This window comes from Balaenoptera ricei, chromosome 7 (assembly GCF_028023285.1).
Source record: "Balaenoptera ricei isolate mBalRic1 chromosome 7, mBalRic1.hap2, whole genome shotgun sequence".
NCBI lineage: Eukaryota > Metazoa > Chordata > Mammalia > Artiodactyla > Balaenopteridae > Balaenoptera > Balaenoptera ricei.
Genome location: NC_082645.1, coordinates 103,250,558 through 103,269,716, shown reverse-complemented (window position 1 = coordinate 103,269,716; position 19,159 = coordinate 103,250,558). Strand labels below are relative to the sequence as shown.

The following is a 19,159-nucleotide window of genomic DNA, read 5'->3' as shown; positions in this document are numbered from 1 at the left end:
AAAGACTGTATGAGATAGGCAGAATCTTAGTTAGAAAGTGAACTCTTTGGACAAATCTAGCAGGATTTGAGACTTCCCTGGCTGTCCAGTGGATAGGACTCGGTGCTTTCACTGCTGTGGCCCTGGTCGGGTAACTAAGATTCCACAAGCTGCGCGGCATGGCCAAAAAAAAAAAAAAAAAAAAAGAAGATTTAGCAGACCAGGATTCTCAGAGTTCCTTGGCCTTCTCTGCTAGGTTTTCCTCTATAGGTAAGACCATCTGAAACTTTACCTTGGAGAGACAGGAAGGGAAGTAGAACTCAGATGTTCACTGGGAGCTGTTAGGTAGAGGCCTTTTCTGATTTAGTTACTTACGATGGTCAAAGGCCTCCTCGTCCACATGTCCTCTCTGGCTGGGACTGGTGTGTCTGTCCCCATGTCAAGTCTTGGGGGAAAGAGGATGATCCAAGTAATCATAAAATAATAATGATAATAATAACGATAATAAACAGCTACCAGTTAATGTATACCAGGTACTCTAATGAGTGCCTGACATTGAATCCTCACAGCATCATATGAGGAAGATACTGTTAACCCACTAGGAAATGGAGTCTTGAAGGGATTAAGTGATTTATCAGAGGTCACACAGCTAATAAGTAACAGCCAGAATTTGAACCCAGACAGCTGAGTTCTAAACTGCATTATTACATACATTACCAAAAACATTTTCCAGGAAGGATGTAATGTCCTTCTTTCTCCCATGACGCTGCCTCTTTTCAAAGAGGATGTGTTTTCTACTCCCTATTAGCTCTTCAAGGGAGGCACCTTGGCGGACTCCAGGACTTACCACCAGGCCTTTACCTGCTGGCAGAGTCTGCGAGAGCTCCACCAGGGCTCATTCCCAGTTGCTGCTGATAGCTTTCTTTACCCTCAGACCCAGTCTGTGCCCTGGTAGTGACTGTCATTGAAGTGAATTGGGAACTATGTAAAAACAATCCGTCAGATGACTGACTTTGTAGTTTAGTTTCTCTTGGCATAATTTAGATGGCCAGATTTCAAGGTATGAGACCACATGAAAAATGGAAAGATTTCTGCAGCAAGCTGGGGGAGAATAAGGGTTCTTCACCCTAGATAATCCTTCTGCCCTAAGAGCACAGTCTCAAGAGCAGGCATTTTTAATCAGAGCGGGATCAGGGGTTTGTGAATCCCCTAAAATTATAAGTAAAATCTTAAGAGCATAATTTTTTTTCCCCGTGTTCTCAAAAGAATGTGTAACTTTTTAAAAAGGTTAAGTAAGAGTATGCCTAATGACCTCCCCGCCCACTGCCCCCTTTATCCCCAGAGGTTGCTGCCCCCATGGGGGTATTGCCCAAACACACCCTTAGAGAAACATTGCTCCCCGAGGCCCTGCCTCAGTCATTCTTGCTCTGAAGCTCTTGCCCCCCAACGCAAAGGGTGGTGTTTGAAAATCATTCATCCCAGGGCAACTCCAGGGAAATCCCTGCCTTGACAAATTGGCCTAGCCAGGCTGTATTCCAGCCCTGCCCCCTGGCTTGGGCCCCTCCCTGAGGCCCCCAGGCTGGCCCAGCCCCACTCCACATGCACATAAAAGGGTCGAATTCTCGTGGCTGCTCCATAAATTTTATTCCGTAAATATTAGTTTTCCCTGTGTTTAATAAAGCAGTGGCCCACCTCCCCGCCTACCCACCCGCTCCTCGGGGCCGGGGCTGGGGCCAGGGCTGGCTGGTGGGAGAAGGGACTCTTTCAATTGCTTTGGAGTATTTTTAGAAAAAAAAATAATATAAGGTGGTTTACAGCAGCAAGCCAGCAAACCAGGAGCAGGACTAGGGACCTCGAGGAAGTTCCTGCAGGAACTTGACCTAAAAAGTAGAGAAATAGCGCCACCTAGGCTGCAAGGCCTACTTGGCCCTGCTGGTGGTTCACCCCTCCCCCACGGTCAGCCAGTACAGGCCAGCTCTTTGCTGGGAGAGAAATCTTCATCCCTTAGCACTCCAGCTGGGCAGCACCTCCTCTCTTCAGGCCTCACCGAGGGCTTTCTCAGCAACCCTGAGGGCAGAGCCCGAGCTGGGTCCTGGAAAACCCCACGAGGGTCATTCTCTGTTCTGTCACCAGTCAGCCAATCTTCCAGATCAAGGAGTGTCTCCAAGGGGTAGTAAAATTATTGAAAAGGGTGGAAGGAGCTTCTAGTCTCTGCCCACTGAATCCTGAGGAGCTAGCCCTGGAGTCCCTAGGGTGTAAAGTGGCAAAGAGTGAGATCTGAGCTCCTGTACTCTGGACTTGGAAAGAATCTGTTCCTGTTGGACCAAGATCCTTCCACGGGTCTGATACAGTTCACCTTCGGTGAGCACTTGGGGGAGGGAGAGATGCTCAAGTCTCCTGAATACTCAGCCCGCTACTTCTTAATTTTATCCCGTGGTCCGTTTGAACTCCCTTTTCTTGCGTTCCTGTTCACTTAAACCTCCCATTTTCCGAAGCCCTTACCTCCTCCTCCCTGGTCTGCTGGGGAGATAAACAGGAGCCGGTGTGTCATTCTCTGTACAGAGATGGTGGGAGTGGGGATGGAAAAGCCCGTGCCTTTTCTCCTCGTCCTAGATTTGGTCTCGTTCTTGACATTGTCACCAGGGGCATTTCCTTCTTCCAATTATTCTGTCCTTCATTTCCTCCTGTTTACGAAGCTAAGGGGATTTGCTCCAGAGAATATCGGGGAAACCTAAAATCCTCTTAATTACCCTTCCTTGTGATGTAGTAAGCTCACTTCATCTGTTCTGCCCACCTCCTCACTATTTGTGCTGTTAATATAATCAGTGTTTATATGCACATTTCCTATGGGCTTTTTGTTTTCATCCTTACATTGGCATATACTCTTTGAGAACAGGGTCAGTTTTTAACGCTAAATCAAAAAATATCACTGTGTTGGTGTTGGTATTATACTACTAAAGGGTGCAACTTTATGTTAACTGGGTTTTCGTACAATCACGATATGCTTTTCTGAGCTCTTTCCAGAAGTATTTTTCTGTCTTCTAATTTTCCTGAAGAAGAAACTGTTCAAAAGGAGTAAGTGACATTCTACAAGGAAGCCACTAAACTCAGAGCTCAGGACCCTTGGTTCCTAGTCCCTGTTACCAACATGAGTAAATATACAGACTCACAGAACTGTAGTGGATTCTGCTAGGCACTTAGATACAGAGAGAAATGCCAGAAGAGAAGGGAGCCCACGCTCTGGAGAGAGGATTTTCCCTAGCTGCTGTGACCTCCTGGAAGCTGCTACAGGGTATTCTTGTTGAGGGCTTCTTAATGCTCTATTTTTCTTCCATGTTCTCTTGGACAGGGCTTCAGAAGATCCCACCCTGAGGGGAAACATTCAGAGGGGGGAGGGTGTGAGGTAGCTTGTCTGTCTGTGATGGGCGAGGGACCCTAGGGAATCCATCTCTACTTGAGGATCTAGAAACCCATCTGTCCTCTGTCTTCCATCCCAGACCTATCAAGGAATACTTTCTCCTGAGACTTTGATTTATGGTGGGCTTTAAGCTTCCCCTCAATTCTGGGGTCTCACTTTTCTACCCTGGCATATGGGAAGTCATGAGGTAGCACCAAAGCATTCTAGCAAAGGCTCAGTCTCTTCAAAGCTGTGAAATCCTACCTGCCCTCAGTTTCTCTGTCCTGGAACCCAACAGATTTTGCTGTGCTTTCCACAATCCTGGACCCTTTGAGTGAGCGCTAGCCTCTCAGCACCTAACTCTCATGGGTTCCTGAGAATCTGGGCCAGCCTAGGGGAACCCGGAAGAAGCACTGGAAAACTCCAGGGTGTGGGGAGCATACAGTCATTGACTCACCTGGGAATATTGTGCCAGGTTACTCGTCCTGCCGGCGGGCGGCCGAGGGCCAGGAGTTAAAGGAGCATGCAGTGTCACACTCTTCCTCCCTCCCCTCACTTTGGGGTTAGAATTGGGGAGTAGGGCTTGGGGGGCTGCTGGGAGTCCCTTCTGAAATCTGGGTGTTGTATTTACTTTTTCATATTGGAAGCTGGAAGGGGAAGCCCATCCCAGCTTGGCATTGTTGTCTAACATGGTTAATCAGATCCTATAATCCTGCTGTGGAAATATTGGGCCTCACTCAAAACAATAGAGACCAAGAATATTGTGGTTAAATTTCAACCAGCTGCCTCCCTGGCCTGTTTGCCTAACCCCTACCCCCCTCTCCTGGGCCAGAGTCCTCCTGGCTTTATGGACCCCTGATAGGATCGACAGCCAGTCAGAAATGGGTGACAAGAGAAGGGAGGATGGAGTAGGGGAAGGGTAATCCTCTCGACTGGCACTCCGTCCTGTCTTTCTCCTCCCACTCTAGGCCTTGAAGGTCGAGCAGGGGGTGGTGAAACGAGTTGGAGCTGGTGGGGAAGCCCCCGCTGGGTCTGGGTGTGTGTTCAGGGGTCAAGAGCAGTACTGCTGGGAATCCTGGATGGTAAAGAAATCCCTTATTCAAGACAGAAAAAGACTCCTGCCAGATGAGAAGGAAAGACCGCCAGTTTCATTTATTACTACTGCCTGGTGCTTCCAGGGCACAAAGCAATGCCAGTTGGTCGTATGTCACATATGGGGGAATAGGAAGGCACTGGTTGGGGGAAGGGGAGCTGGTAATAAATATTTCTGTTTCATTAGTAACCTGATATATCTGCAATATAAATAATACTGTGATGATGTATGAAGGTGATACTGATACCCCAACTTGAGTGCTTTTCTGGTAGTGGTAATGTCCATTATGGTGCTCTCTTTAATAAGTACGAATTAACTGTGGCAGGGTAATTTATATAATTAGAATAGCAGGACAGAGGGAATAGGTAAGCTGTACAATGGCATTTTGGGAAAAAAAAAAAAGATGCAGTGTCTGGATTGTGCTAAAGGGGAAAATTAACACGTGCTACGTTCGGGAAAAGGCAGCGAACGTTCCTGTTGTAGATCCTAGGGCACCCAGCTTGTGAAGTGGCCAACTTTGAGTTTGTACTTGGCTGTCACACACCCACTGGGCACAAGTTGCCACCACACTGCTTTTGGAGGTGTCATCAGTCAACGAGGTGAAGTACAGCGAGGCCCTAGTTCCAGCACCGTGGACTATTGAACGGTCAAAGTGTATGCATTTTTAGGATTTGAAGAATGAAAATAGCAGAGCTGTGCCAAACGAAACTGCAGGTATTTAATCTCTTCATATAGGGCAGGAGTGGAGCAACAGCAGAGGACATTTGATGTTTCCCACCTGGGGTGCTATGTGATGATTCAGGGACTGGCATGGCTCCTGTGGGTCATTCATCAAAGCCATTTTAAAGCAGGGACTGCTTGGTGGGAGCTGAGCTTCCCATCAGAAAGACATCTGGGAAATACTTCCTTGGACTAAGAATCTAAGAGATGTGTATGCTTCTGTGTGGGAATCTCAAAAATACCTTAATGGCAGTCATCAAATCAAATTGAAGCAGGTATGAAACTGATACCAAGATGATTTAAAGATGACGGAAAACATTTCAACAGTTAAACTTGGGCAACTAGTGGGAAGAATTCAGTGTGAAGAAAGATCCCCCATGGAATCTCTAAAGAATGGGCTATAGTCCTGACCAGGAAAGGGGATGTAAGAAACCAAGTTGGTTACACTGTACAGAGACGTGAACTGCAAAATGGGAAAGTCCAACAGGAACATTCCAAATCACTGCAAAGGAATGGCACGGGTTTGTTGGAAATGTGTTGGGAATGAGATAGAAAAACCCACATTCAATAAGAAACAGGAATACTTAGACATGTATTAACTCATATATATATTGAATGCTTAATCACTAGCATTCCCACCAATGGGGCATTATGCTACTTGCTGTCTTATGGCCACAAAGACATATCTTCTGCTCTCAAGAAGTCTACAATCCAAAGATGATATTTAAAGCATACATTTTTTTCCCCAAAAGTTTTTCAAGTGTGTGAAGTAGAAAGTGAGAGCCATGAGTATGTATCTCTTTTTAAAAAAATTTAAAAGAATCCTATGGATAAATTCCTTTCTGTTACCTGCCTTTACTTAACTGCACTGTGTCTGTATTTACATGTGAATACATAAATCTCTTTAAAGGATAAGTTATCTTCACTCTGAGCTTCATAAAAAGTTTGAAAAACACTCTCATGATCAGAAAGTAGAAAGTCAAGCTTATTCACTCCATCTCCCCCTTGCTTCATCTTTGATCTCACTGGTCTCCTTGCTATTTCTCTAATAGGCAAACACCTGAGGGCCTTTGCTCTTTGCATTTCTCTCTGCCTAGAACGCTCTTCCCTTAGGTATCTGCTTGGTTGAAGCCCTCACCTCTTTCAGTTCTTAGCTTAAATCACACCATCTGAATGAGGCCTCCACTGACCCCCCTACTTAATAGAGCCACCTGCCTCCTGGCCTCGGACCGCTGCCCACAGGCTGGCTGTACTCTCAACCTTTTACCCTGTTTCATGTTTTGTGTTCACAGTCCTTATTCCCTTCTAACACATTATAATACATATTTGCTTTTTTACTTTTATTTTATTTTTATTTTTTATTGAGATATAGTTCATTTACAATGTTGTATTCGTTTCTGGTATACAGAAAAGTGATTCTTTTTTATATTCTTTTCCATTATAGGTTATTACAAGGTATTTAATATAGTTCCTGGTGCTATACAGTAGGACCTTGTTGTTTATCTATTTTATATATAGTAATATTTTTTATTTTTATATTTATTTTTGTCTCCCCAATGCCTTTCCACTAGAATAAAGTTCCATAAGGGCAGGAATCTTCTTTTTTTTTTTTTTTTTTTCTCACATCTTGAGCACCTCACCAGTGTCTGGCACTTAGTAGATGCTCAGAAATACTTGTTGAGTGAATATATGAAGAAGGATTATCACACTCACACACACACACACACATACCCCTCCACACCAGCAGTATCTTGAAGTGGTTTTAGAAATTTGTGGATATCAATGGATGTAATCTTTTTTGTTTGGGGCAACCAGTCATAAGGTGAGAGTGGGGATTAAATACCATTTTGTTAGCTATAACCATAACAGAATGAATTTGTCATTTTACAGAAACTAAGAATACACGTTATTAAAAAGTAAGTTACTGTACACCTTCTTGCTTTCTTTGGCTATAGATCCTTGGCTATAGATCCAGCATCCTTAGGGTGCTATCTTGACCAAGAGAGACGGGTGAGAGAGTGTGGGTGGACTAGTACAGACCCAGTTACAGAAAGCTGACAGGCATGTCAGGAGCATCGCTTGAGTAGTAAAAGAGTAGAACCCCTTCCCCCTCTACTGCATTCATTCACTGAACTAGTATCTTCCAAGATTCTCTTTAAGCAACTAATTTCTTCCCAAATAGAGACACTGGGATGGAAGTAAAGCCCATTAGTTAGTAAACATGTTATCATCCATATACAGAAATATATTTATATGTATGTCTTTCTGTCTGCAAGTGTCTTTCTGTCTATAAGAGTTTCACACAGTCTTTAGTCTCTGACTTGAGGGGAAAATACTCTCTTTGTAACTAATTCTGCTACTTTTTCCTACCTTGTCAAAGTCATCAAAGCAAGGTCTTTAATGCTTCAATCTCTCTGAAGTGCCTTGTAATGAGCTTATTGTTAGGACAAAGGTAACTTGACATTCCCATTTCTAATCAATAGCCAGCTTTTAAAGCATTGTTAGTTTTGAGTGGCTCTAACTGGATCTCCAAATGTGTTCTGCACTGATCAGAGGCTTGAAAGACAGGCATGCTTCTTTCATTTCAGCATATGGGTGAAATATGGTGGAGTTGCTAACCTCTTCAAAAAATCAACAGTAGGAGTCAGAATGATCCCAACCAGTTGGGGAAATGGTTAGTCAAAGAGAGTATGAATTTTAAAAGCCCAAGATGAAGATAATAAGAGTTTCCTAGATTTAGAGAGAAAATGAGTGACTTGAACAGAGGTCAGCAACCCAGCATGCTTGCGCTAGGAATCACTCACCAAGAAACTGGATTATTATGGAGTCAGACAGGCCTGGATTCTAACTCCAACTTCTCCAACCTCCTCACTTAGAAGCTCTGAACCTCAGTTTCTCATTCATAAAATGAAGATGGTTGTGTAAACTTCATAAGGTTTTTGTGACGGTTACATCAGATAATATCAGGGCTTCTCCCCTCTACTAGATCATCCAACTTGGCTCTTCATGATTACGAGGGCCAGCATCTTTGCTTGGGCCACTGTCCTTTCCTGAGTGTCCTCTTCATTTCTTTCAGTCATTCCTTTCCCTCCTTCAAAACATCTCTTCCAAGAGGTCTAACCCCAGGCTAATTGTTTCTTAATTCCATATTCTTCTAGATCAAGTTCATCTTATCTATTAATCTATCTAGTTTAGAATGCATTATTCTGTACTCGTTTATGAATGGCATTCATGGCTTTGTAACTGCCTTTTATTTTCATGATTTGAGGTTAAATAGTATATACCTTGAGGACAACTATGTCTTCTACTTTTCTGTTTGCATTTGCCATCCTTTTGTGCCTATTACGCTAGCATGCACAAGGTAGATGCTTCCCTAATAGAAAGAAGTAGGGCCTCTTAATCCCCACCACTGTCTTGGGTTCACATATATGAGCATCCTGATGTATTTCCGGTGGACGAGTAATAAGAATCAGAGAACTGCTACCGCCAGTGAACCGTCCAGAGGATGAAAATGAATTATACATAAGATTTGTATTTTACAGCTTGTATTTTTAACCCTCTTAACAACCCTACAAGGTAGGTGATATTAATTTTCACTTTATAGATGAGAGAACTAAAATTCAGAAAAGTCAAGTGACTTGCTCAAGGCCACACAGGTAAAAGGTATCAAAGAGAGTTTTCAGACACAGATCTGCCAACTCCAGGCCTTAGTGTTCTTTCTACTGAGCCAGGGCTGCTGTGCACTGAATCAGTGGAGGATATTTGACTAACTGCATTCCTGAAACTTGTCTGGTTGTGGCTTAGCACCTGTGGATTTAGAGCAGGATTGATCTGGTCAAGAAGCAGGGTCAGGAGAAAAAAGACTAGTTGATTATAGAAGTGTGGACCTACACTGTGTGTGTGTGTATCACTATTAGTACAGTGTATTTGTACTATAGTGTTAAATTCAAGACTGACTAAAAATGCCAACATGGTAATCTACTAAACAGATGTTTAAATTATCAGGTTCTAATGGTGTATTTTCCTCCCTCCCTTTCCTTCCAAACTATTTTCCCAACTTTTACTCTTGTAAGCAAAAAATCATATTATCCAAAGAAATAGATTTTACTTTGTTTTCTTCAAAATAGAGATGGTTGAGGGGTAGAAGAAATCCAAAGTTGAGAGAAGAAAAGTGATTTTACCAACAGGCCCAGGACTCAGATGTGAGGTGCCTTGATAAGGCTCTATTGCTGCTGCTCAGACCCCAGGCCATTGGTGCCTCCAGAATGACACACCTCGGTTCTCCAATTTTACTGCAGGCAAAAGCCTGGCAGTGACCAGAAAAAGAGCCAGGCTTTGTCTGATAGGTCTAGTGGATTGCCCCAACTCAGAAGCTACCCTACATCAACTGAACAGCTAAGAACATAGGCAGCTAAGAAATGACCAAGGTCCTTAGGCCCCAAATTGGATTAAAAGTGCTCCAAGGTCATTGCTGTAGAAATTATGATGCTTCCAATCTCTGTCGTTCTCTCACCCCTCCTCCACTGAAGGAGATCGGACTGAAGCCGACCTAAATTTGAGATTCAGATCTTGAATGGCCATTGTGTCCTGAGAAAAGATTATAGGTTTGGAGCAAAAAAGCTCTGGGTTCAAGTCTTGACTGTGGGACCAGAGGCAAATTACTTTACTTCTAGAGCTTTAGAGTTGTATACTGGTAAAATGAGAATAATTGCTGTGCACAGAGGGTTATTCTGAAGATTTTTGCTAAGTGCTTAAAGCACCTGTCATAGAGAAAGGACTAAATAAATGTTAGCCCCCCATCTGCTTCTCCCAGGACACACCCTGGTCACTGCTCCTAAGTTGCTAGGCCGAGGAGGGTCTAGACTTAGTGGAGCACAATCTAAACCAACAAGGTTGCCCTGCTGTGGAAGCACCCCTGATGCCAAGCTATATCCGCACTGCATAAGTAATTCCTATTTGACGCTGATCAGATCTTTACCAGAGATTCGTATTCAACAGGATCACAGCTTAAGAGAAGAAATGAGAGGAAGAATGGTAAAGTTAATAAATGGTTATAAGGTAGAACCTCTGAGGGAAGCTTAAAGAAATTGTCTTTCACTTGGAGAAAAGAAGATTGAAAGTGAATTTAACAACTCTTCAAGACCATGCATACTGGATAATAAGCAGGATAATGGCCCTAATCTCTATGGCCAGAAAAAGAGGAAAGGAGTTGAATTTGCATTTGAGACAGAAGAAAGAAAGATTGAATTTAAAGCAAAACTTCTCTAAAAAGTTATTATAAAACACCGGGATAGGTGACCATGGGAGCCTATGGGATTTTCTTTTTTGGACCTCTGAAAAACAGAGAGCCCTTATTTGTCTGGATTGGGAGAGGTTCTGAGCAGGAGAGAGGGAGGGGGTGGGGAATATTGCAGGGATAGTTCTTGAACCCCGAAAAACATACATTAAAGCACTTTGGAAGCTTTCAAGGAAAAGAAGCAATGTTACAGTAATCTGTAACTGGGAGACACAGAATCTGAATGCAAATATAAGAACGAACATGCGGTGTGGGGAGGAAGTACAGGCAAAGAGAAGTAAAGGAAACGAGCCATTTTGTTTCCAAGTGACAGACATCCCTCCACCCTGGTGGAGCCGTCCTAAATTCCCTTCTGTGGGCCTCAGTTTCCTTTTCTGTAATATGAAGTGCTTGGATTAAACACTCTCTTTTGAGTCCCTTCCAATTCTGAATTTGTGTTCATAAAATCGATCCAGAGAAAATGTGAGCACATCTGTGAAAATCTACCAGTGTCCAAAACCCAGGCTGTACTGGATGGCTGAGTGCTGCCCAGTGAGGGCCCGGGCTCTGGTGTCAGTTGGTGTGGGGGGCAGGGGGTGAATCCCTCAGCCAGGAGCAAGTTGCTTTTCTTCTCTGAACTGCAAAATCTGCAGTTTTTTTGAAAATGAAAATTTCAAAATGGAGATGATAATAGCTCATTTGGAGTTGTAAGTTTAAATTAGATAATGCAAGTAGAATGCTTAGTATAATAATGTCTAATAGCTTCCATATATCAGGCACATAAGCAGTACCTATTGTATTAATATTCTTGCAATGAGAATTTTTAAACCCTTTTATTTCTATCTTGATTGAATTTGTAGAAAACACTGCAAACAAATTACATAATTTGTGGTGGTGGTGTTTGTTTTTAACACACTTGTCTTTTCTTGTTTTAACAGAATGAATCCTAATTCATTCAGCTTTCCTGAATGTCATATTAAAATACACATGCAACCCATGTTTATATCTCTGACTGCCACCACGCATTCTCTGGCCTTTTTCATTTGTGAAGTAGAACTAAGAGAGTAATTATTTAGCAGCTCCTGTGTGCTGCGGCTTTGAATCATTTTTTGCATTCTCAGCAAGCCCCGGCCCCTGCGATCTGTGCCAGCTCGTCTTCAACGTGGCCAGTCGGGGTTCTCCCGTATTCTGTTGATGTCACCATTTAGCCTCTCTTCTCTACACCTTGGCCTATTCCTTCGCAACTTCATCTTGCTTCTTCTAACAGTGTTCCCAACTCAACCCCCCCGCCCCTTTACTCTTCATGAGGCTGAATGCCCCACTCCCAGCTTCAGACCGGACGGCCGTGGGATGTGCACCGGGTTGATACAGAATTTCAGCTCCAGCAAGCTGAGAGGGCGCGCCTCCTGGGCCAGGGTGGGGCACCAGGTTATGAGCGGCCTCCTGCCTTTTGGGTTTACTTCCCCGCAAAGGACACCGTAGGCGGCTATGCGGTCCGGCCACTGCCCCCCGCCCCTCGCGTCCGGCCGCGCCGTGGGTTGCGGTCTCTGTGGGGGTGGCAGCTCCTGGCGGGGCACCCCGGAGCCGCGGGGAGCCCAGAGGCGAGGCCAAGGCGGGGTGGGGCGCGTCCGGGCGGGGAGGGCAGACTCAGGCAGTGCAGGGGGCGCCAAGGGCAGCGGGCGGGCGGACGCGCGGCGGAGGAGCGAGCGGGACGAGGGCTGGCTAGTGCCGCGGCCGCCCGCCCGAGGGGGAGGAGGCTGTGCTGCCCTTGCCGCAGGTTTGCTGTCGAGCGCACAGGAGGCAGGGACATGGGTAGGGTGCGGTCTGCGCGGGGCCCGAGCCCGGATCTCTTCCATTTCCCCTCTCACTCGGCCCCGGGCTGCGCCGCAGACGGCAGCAGCTCCCGCTCCGCCCCAGCCGCCTGACCGCCGGGCCGGGGTGCTAACCGCGGGGCCCGCCAGCCCGCCGGCCCGGCCAGCCCAGCCCAGACCGGCGGCCCGCAGCCCCGCCGCCCGCCGCCCCCCGCCGTCGCCGCGTTGCCAAAACAAACGGGCCGGCCTATTTATTGGCGGCCGGCGAGCCGGGCAGCTCAGAGTCGAGGCGCCGAAGGGGACAGAGCGCCGCCACCAGCCAGGGCCCCGGGCCCCCGCCCCGCACCTGAGTCCCGCCGGCCCTGCGCCGCGCCGCGCAGCCCATGGCGCCCCCACCTGGAGCCCCCCGGAGCCACCCGGACGCCTGAGCCCCCGCAGCGCTCCCGTCGACTCGCCCACCCGTCAGCCCACCAGGCGTCCTCTCCCGCCGGTCTCCCGGGCTCCCCGGCCATGTCTCCCGCCCGGCTCCGGCCCCGACTGCGGTTCTGCCTGCTCCTGCTGCTGCTGCTGGTGCCGGCGGCGCGGGGCTGCGGGCCGGGCCGGGTGGTGGGCAGCCGCCGTCGGCCGCCGCGCAAGCTCGTGCCGCTCGCGTATAAGCAGTTCAGCCCCAACGTGCCCGAGAAGACCCTGGGCGCCAGCGGGCGTTACGAAGGCAAGATCGCGCGCAGCTCGGAGCGCTTCAAGGAGCTCACCCCCAACTACAATCCCGACATCATCTTCAAGGACGAGGAGAACACAGGCGCCGACCGCCTCATGACCCAGGTGAGCGCGAACCGCCCTCGCTGGGCGCCGCCGCCGAAGCACCGCCACCTGCCCGGCCCTACCCGCCCCCTGGCACCTTTCCTTGACTGGCTGGCACGCCCCCTGGCACTTGCCCCTCTCGCCGAGATGGGCCGGCCGGGGTCCCGGCGGTGTGTTAGTATTCCCCGAGCCCGCCGGAGGCTGTGAGAAGAGCTCCCCGCTGCCAAGAGCCACAGCCCAGCCGGTTGGCGGTGGCCCCTCTGCGCCGGAGTGCTGGCAGCTCAGGTCAGACGCGGCACCTGGAGGTACCTCTACCCGACTGCCTCCTGCGCCTCCGGGATGCACCAGTCCCTCCCGGCCTAATCTTCCGCACGGCTACGCCCCTTTCATTTCGAGGCGCTTTGGCACCCCTGAGGCGAAGAAGCTCCGGGCGCGGAGGGCCCCACTGGCCTTTCCTTCCCGTGCGCTCTCGGTTCTCAGCGCTGCCCCCTCCTGGAGCAGCGCCCCGGCGGGGTCTGGGTTTAAGGAACAGCGGGGAATATTAGAGCCAGGAGGTGGAGGTGGGGAAGGGAACTTGAAGGGCAAGCCCACGTGTCTGTCCCGAGAGCTGAGCGGCGCAGCTGCAGTTGAAGGGTGAGGTGCCAGGCCTCCGGGCTCTGAGACCGAACTTGGAGGGGGCGGGGGGTCCCTGGAATTGGTGGCGGGGATGGATTGAAAGAGAGGGGCTGGGATGCCGGGCAGCCCCACAGCAGGGCTAACTTTAGTCTCTGCGTGCTCGGAACAGGACCGGCGCTCAACCCAAGCGCCTCGGGAAGGGGGTGGCGGAGAGCAAACTTTCTTCCCTGCGGCCGGGTTCGCAAGGGAAGAGATCTCCGTCCCCTTCCTTAGTGGTCTCCCGGGGCTTCCACCGCAGGCAGGCGGCCTGCTTTCTAGGTGCTCTGGGAACGGCAGCTAGACCACGGCCCTCAGCATGCGCCCTGGCGCCGGGTCTGGCCGGCGGGTGTCGGGGCGAAGGTTGGCTGGTGGCCGGGCCGGGCCGGGCGCCGAGGAATGCAGATAAGGATCCGGGCCACGGGCTGGGCAATCATTGACAGCGCGTGCCCGGGCTCTGGACCCGAGGAGGGGAGGGGTGGTGGGGGATAGAGGGGCGGGGAGCAGGGGCCGCGGAGCGGACATAGGTGGGTGGCTGGAAGCCTGGCGGCAAGGAACACGCGGAGCTCCCTCCCCGGGCAGTGAGCGCCCCCAGCTAGATTGCAGCCTGGGATGCATCCTGGGAGGACCGACAGGGCCTTGGGTTTTAGCCGCTGTTGGCTCCTGGGAGACCGAGTCCAAGAGTCTGTGGGGCCTGGGCTCTGAGGGGTGGGGGTAGTTCGAAACATGGGCTGCCTACACTTGGGAGCGCCTGGCACCTCAAAGTGAAGGACTGTGGAAAGGCCCCTCTCCCCCAGGCCCCTCCCCTCAGTCAACTGCGGGGTCCCTTGGGCTCCAGGCACGAAGGGAGCCAGCACAGACGATGATCTCTGCCGTCCTTCCCCCAGGGCGCGGCTCGACTCCCACTCCATGGGAGGCGGAGCATGAAGCCGGCTCCCTGAGATCACACGCTCTGTTTCTCGGGTCCCTTCCCAGACAGGGGCGGCGCAGAGGTGCTGAGGGCTCTCGACTCAGGAAGAACGTTGCCTGGGTTTATCAACCCGGAGCGCACCCCTTGCAGCGGAGACGATCCGCGTGGTCCTCCATCTGGCCAGGCCAGGCGCTGGCCTTTACATCAGCTTCTGGTTCCCGGGCTGCCGCCTCCCCTGAGCGGGTGCGGGCCGGTTTTGGATCATGAGGGTCCCAGCAGGAATGCTCTGTGGCGCCGAGGGATCCAGGCAGGCTTGGGATTCCCCTCCAACACACCCCCCAGGCTGCTGAGGCGCTTCGCACCTGCCGCGCCTGCGGCGCCCTGGCCGCTTCGGGAGCCTCAGCCCTGGGGCTACGGTGACACCTACTGGGCACCTCGAGCCTTGCACGCCTAGCAGGCCGGCTGCAGGCCGTCAGCTCTGCTACCACCTTTATTCTCCAGGCAGCAGGCGGTCCCTGTCCCTGGTACCGCGGTGAGACCGAGGGACCCGGCGCTCAAAAGGTGGAGCCCTGTCTGTGGAGGGATCAGTAATCCCAGCAGGAGAGAGAGAGAGCTTAGAGAAAAGCCCCCAAGGGTGAGCGGATCCAGATTTGTGGCGCCACCGCGCGGGCCAGGTCCCTGGGGCAGCTGATGCTAGAAGGGAAGGAGCACTTTAGGACTCTCTGTTCCTAAGAGAGAGGGTCAGAGCACCCTCCCCGGTTTCCCGACTCCAGCGAGTGCAGTGGGCGAGTGAGGGACGAGGCTGCGCCGTAACCTGCACGCGGGCCAACTCCTCCCCCTAACTCGGCTTCCTTTCCTCTCGCAGCGCTGCAAGGACCGCCTGAACTCGCTGGCCATCTCGGTGATGAACCAGTGGCCCGGGGTGAAGCTGCGAGTGACCGAGGGCTGGGATGAAGATGGTCACCACTCGGAGGAGTCGCTGCATTATGAAGGTCGCGCGGTGGACATCACCACGTCGGACCGCGACCGCAATAAGTACGGACTGCTGGCGCGCTTGGCAGTGGAGGCCGGCTTCGACTGGGTGTATTACGAGTCCAAGGCGCACGTGCATTGCTCCGTCAAGTCCGGTGAGCCGCTGCCGGGGGGCTGGGCCCGGGGCCGGGGCCGCAGGGCGTGGACAGGCGGCGCTGGGCCCGCCGGGGCCAAGAAGGTGAAGAGGCCCTCCCAGGGATGGAGGCGGGGACCCCGGGGAAGAGGACGTCCGCGGCGCTCCCCGCTGCTGCTCCTGACCACCTGCTCGACCCGTGCCTGATAGTGTCATGGCAGGAGCCTAGGGAGACAGGGCCCTGTCCCAGCGACGCTGGGTGCTGACTTGGCGGTCCACAGTCCAGAACCTGCCGCAGGAGGTGCAAGACAGAGCAAGCTGGCCAGATGGAGGAAGCCAGGCTGACAGAGACGGCCTCCCCACCCAGTGTGGTGCAGAACGCTAGGGGGTGGGGTGGGACCAGGGGCCAGAGTGTGCCCAGACAGCAGCGTGCCTGAGCGGGAGCCAAGAGCCCAGAGGTTCAGAACCCACAGCCCAGCTGCAGGTCAGGCCTTTTAAGGCACTGTGTACGCCCCTCTCAGGGGGCGCAGGCGTCCCCAACCTCTCCTCCAGGGCCCTGAAGCTGGACATTTGGGGGCAAAGCCAGCCATGAGGGCAAGAATAAACAGAGTGGACTTAATAAAGTGGATTTTCCCAGATTGGCCGCCTTGTTGATCAGAATTGGCAGGCACTGGGGCCTCGTCCCCTCCCTCAAATCTTGTCAGCGTCCCTGTCACCTGCATTGAACCCAGTCATGGATGCTTCAAATGGTTCCTGTGTGACTGCCAGCGTGGTTCCCCCCTCGTTGCAGGCTCAGCCCTCCATGCCGGCCCCATGCAGCTGTCACACTCACAGACCTGGCACACTGAGACCAGGCAGGCTTTTACTATTCCTGATCCCACCTGGGCTCACAGTGGTGACCCCACCCTGACCTTTCCCCTCAGCACTTCCCTGTCAACTGTGTCTGCTTCAAGTCACATCAACCCTTCACCTGCTAACGTCGGCCAGGTGCCAGCTCCTAGGGTGGCCACTTGCCTTCATAACTCCTAACCCCCAAACACTATTCTGCATCCCATCCACTGATGCCATTGTGTCCCGTCCCCGCACAAGGACCCAGCACATGAACTGAAGATGGTGATTTCACCCTTGCCACTGAGCCACACCCTGGCCTGGCCATTCACTCTGAGCTTCCCCAGGAGTCTGTATTCTCGCCACTGACTGATCCTCCTCTCCCTTGGAGTATAGGCTCCAAGGGCCGGTTCTGGCACAGAACTTGGGGTGTCAGTCTGAGAGGGCAATTTTGGGGAGCATCTGAGCAATGGGTGAGAAATAATGGGACATCCAGATGCCAGAGGTGCTAAGCAACTTGCTTTCTCGACAAAGCTGCAGCTTTTGGGTGTCAAGTCACAGCTGACCACTGCTTGGCTCAGCTGACCTCTGGCCTCTCTGACTACTTCACAGCCTTGTCAGGATTGGGAGCAGATGGGGGGGGCTTCACCTGGGCTTCAGGGGGGCCCTTTCCCTCACACCCACTGGGTCTTGGAGCCTCAGTATGCTCTCTCATTGGCAAAGCATTAGGCTAGGGAGGAGGGCAGAAGGTCACACTGTGGGCTGGGGTGGATTCCAAGCTGCATGGAAAGTGGGTGCAGGGGACAGGATATGGCGATGGGGGGCAGCCTGGGAGCAAGAGGAACTCTGGCTGGACTGGGGAGGGATGCTGTGACTGGGAATCCAAGCTCCACAGCAGTAATGCCTTCATGTCCCTTCTTCCCACAGAGCACTCGGCCGCGGCCAAGACAGGCGGCTGCTTCCCTGCTGGAGCCCAGGTGCGCCTGGAGAGTGGGGCACGTGTGGCCTTGTCAGCCGTGAGGCCAGGAGACCGAGTGCTGGCCATGGGGGAGGATGGGAACCCCATCTTCAGCGACGTACTCATTTTCCTCGATCGCGAACCAGACAGGCTGAGGGCCTTCCAGGTCATCGAGACCCAGGACCCCCCGCGCCGACTGGCACTCACACCCGCCCACCTGCTCTTCACGGCCAACAATCACACAGAGCCAGCCACCCACTTCCGGGCCACGTTTGCCAGCCAAGTGCAGCCCGGCCAGTATGTGCTGGTGGCGGGGGTCCCAGGCCTGCAGCCTGCCCGAGTGGCAGCCGTCTCCACACATGTGGCCCTTGGGGCCTACGCCCCATTAACGAGGCACGGGACGCTGGTGGTGGAGGACGTGGTGGCCTCTTGCTTCGCGGCCGTGGCTGACCACCATCTGGCTCAGTTGGCCTTCTGGCCCCTGCGACTGTTTCACAGCTTGGCGTGGGGCAGCTGGACCCCAGGGGAGGGTGTGCACTGGTACCCCCAGCTGCTCTACCGCCTGGGACGTCTCTTGCTGGAAGAGGGCAGCTTCCACTCGCTGGGCATGGCTGGGTCAGGGAGCTGAAAGGATCCCTCTACTGCCCTCCCAGAACTGCCCAAATGGGTCCAAAGGCCTACCTGCCAGGAGGGCGCTGGCCCTGGAAGGGACCTGAGCAGGACACTGGTTTCTACCATCTCCTCCACCACAGGTATACATCACTGAGACTTGGGCAATGCCAGCGTCCTCCACCCCCATCATGGTGTAGTGACAAAGCTGCAAGCTGAGCTGGCAGTGGGGGGTGGCCTCTCTTTCTATCCTAGAGACCAGTGGGTCCCAACCCAGCCAGCTCTCACTATGATTTTTCATACTTGCCTCCCCCAATGGGGAGGGCTCATTCCATCCATCTTAGGCCCCTCTTAAGTGGGCTTGCACCTCAGTTGATGCTGCTAGATTCCCTGGGAGCCAGCAGGGAGCTGGCTGGACTCAATGCCGCCTAGAACTCAGAAGGCTGCAGGTTGGGGCAGCCAGCCTGGCCATCCTGAGGCTTAACCTTCCTCTCTGGCCACGCTCCTCGGGACACATCCAGAGACTGTTGCTATCAGTGTAGAGTTCTGTGTTCCGGCCAATGTGATCATAGTGCCAGGACTGGGTGAGGGGGCGGGATGTCCTTCCCACCCCTGCCCAGGCTCTGCATTCCCACTTCTGCTGAACCATGACCCCACCCCTCCTCCGGTCAGTCTCCCCCACCTTATTTATTGGCACCGAGGGGGAAGCCCATGGGAAAATTTTGGGGATGTTTTGGTCTTTTCTTCCTTTTGTAATAAAAATTATTTAAGTTGTTAGAGCCCTAGTGTCCAGGATGCCGAGTAGGGCCGATACACAGATAGCCCGGAGCCATGGGTGGGGCTGTCCAGGGCTGTGCTCACCTTCCTCCAAGGACAAAACCTCCAGAGCTCCCACCCCCTCTCTGGGCCCTTTCTCACCCAGTAGGTCTGCAAAGTCTCAACAGAGAGCTGTGCTCTGTGCCAGGCAAGGCCTTTCCATGCTGACTCCAAAGTTTGCCCTAAACAGTTAGACCAGAGAAAGA

The 19,159-nt window shown here is 51.7% G+C and overlaps 1 protein-coding gene across 1 annotated transcript; it reads left to right on the top strand.

Moving 5' to 3' along the window:
- The first annotated feature begins 12,428 nt into the window (after positions 1-12,428).
- IHH (Indian hedgehog signaling molecule) lies at positions 12,429-18,916 on the top strand. Its single transcript, XM_059928716.1, has 3 exons — positions 12,429-13,097; positions 15,503-15,764; positions 17,498-18,916. The coding sequence occupies exons 1-3, from the start codon at positions 12,786-12,788 to the stop codon at positions 18,154-18,156; spliced, it is 1,233 nt and encodes a 410-aa protein (XP_059784699.1). The 5' UTR covers positions 12,429-12,785; the 3' UTR covers positions 18,157-18,916.
- Positions 18,917-19,159: the final 243 nt, after the last annotated feature.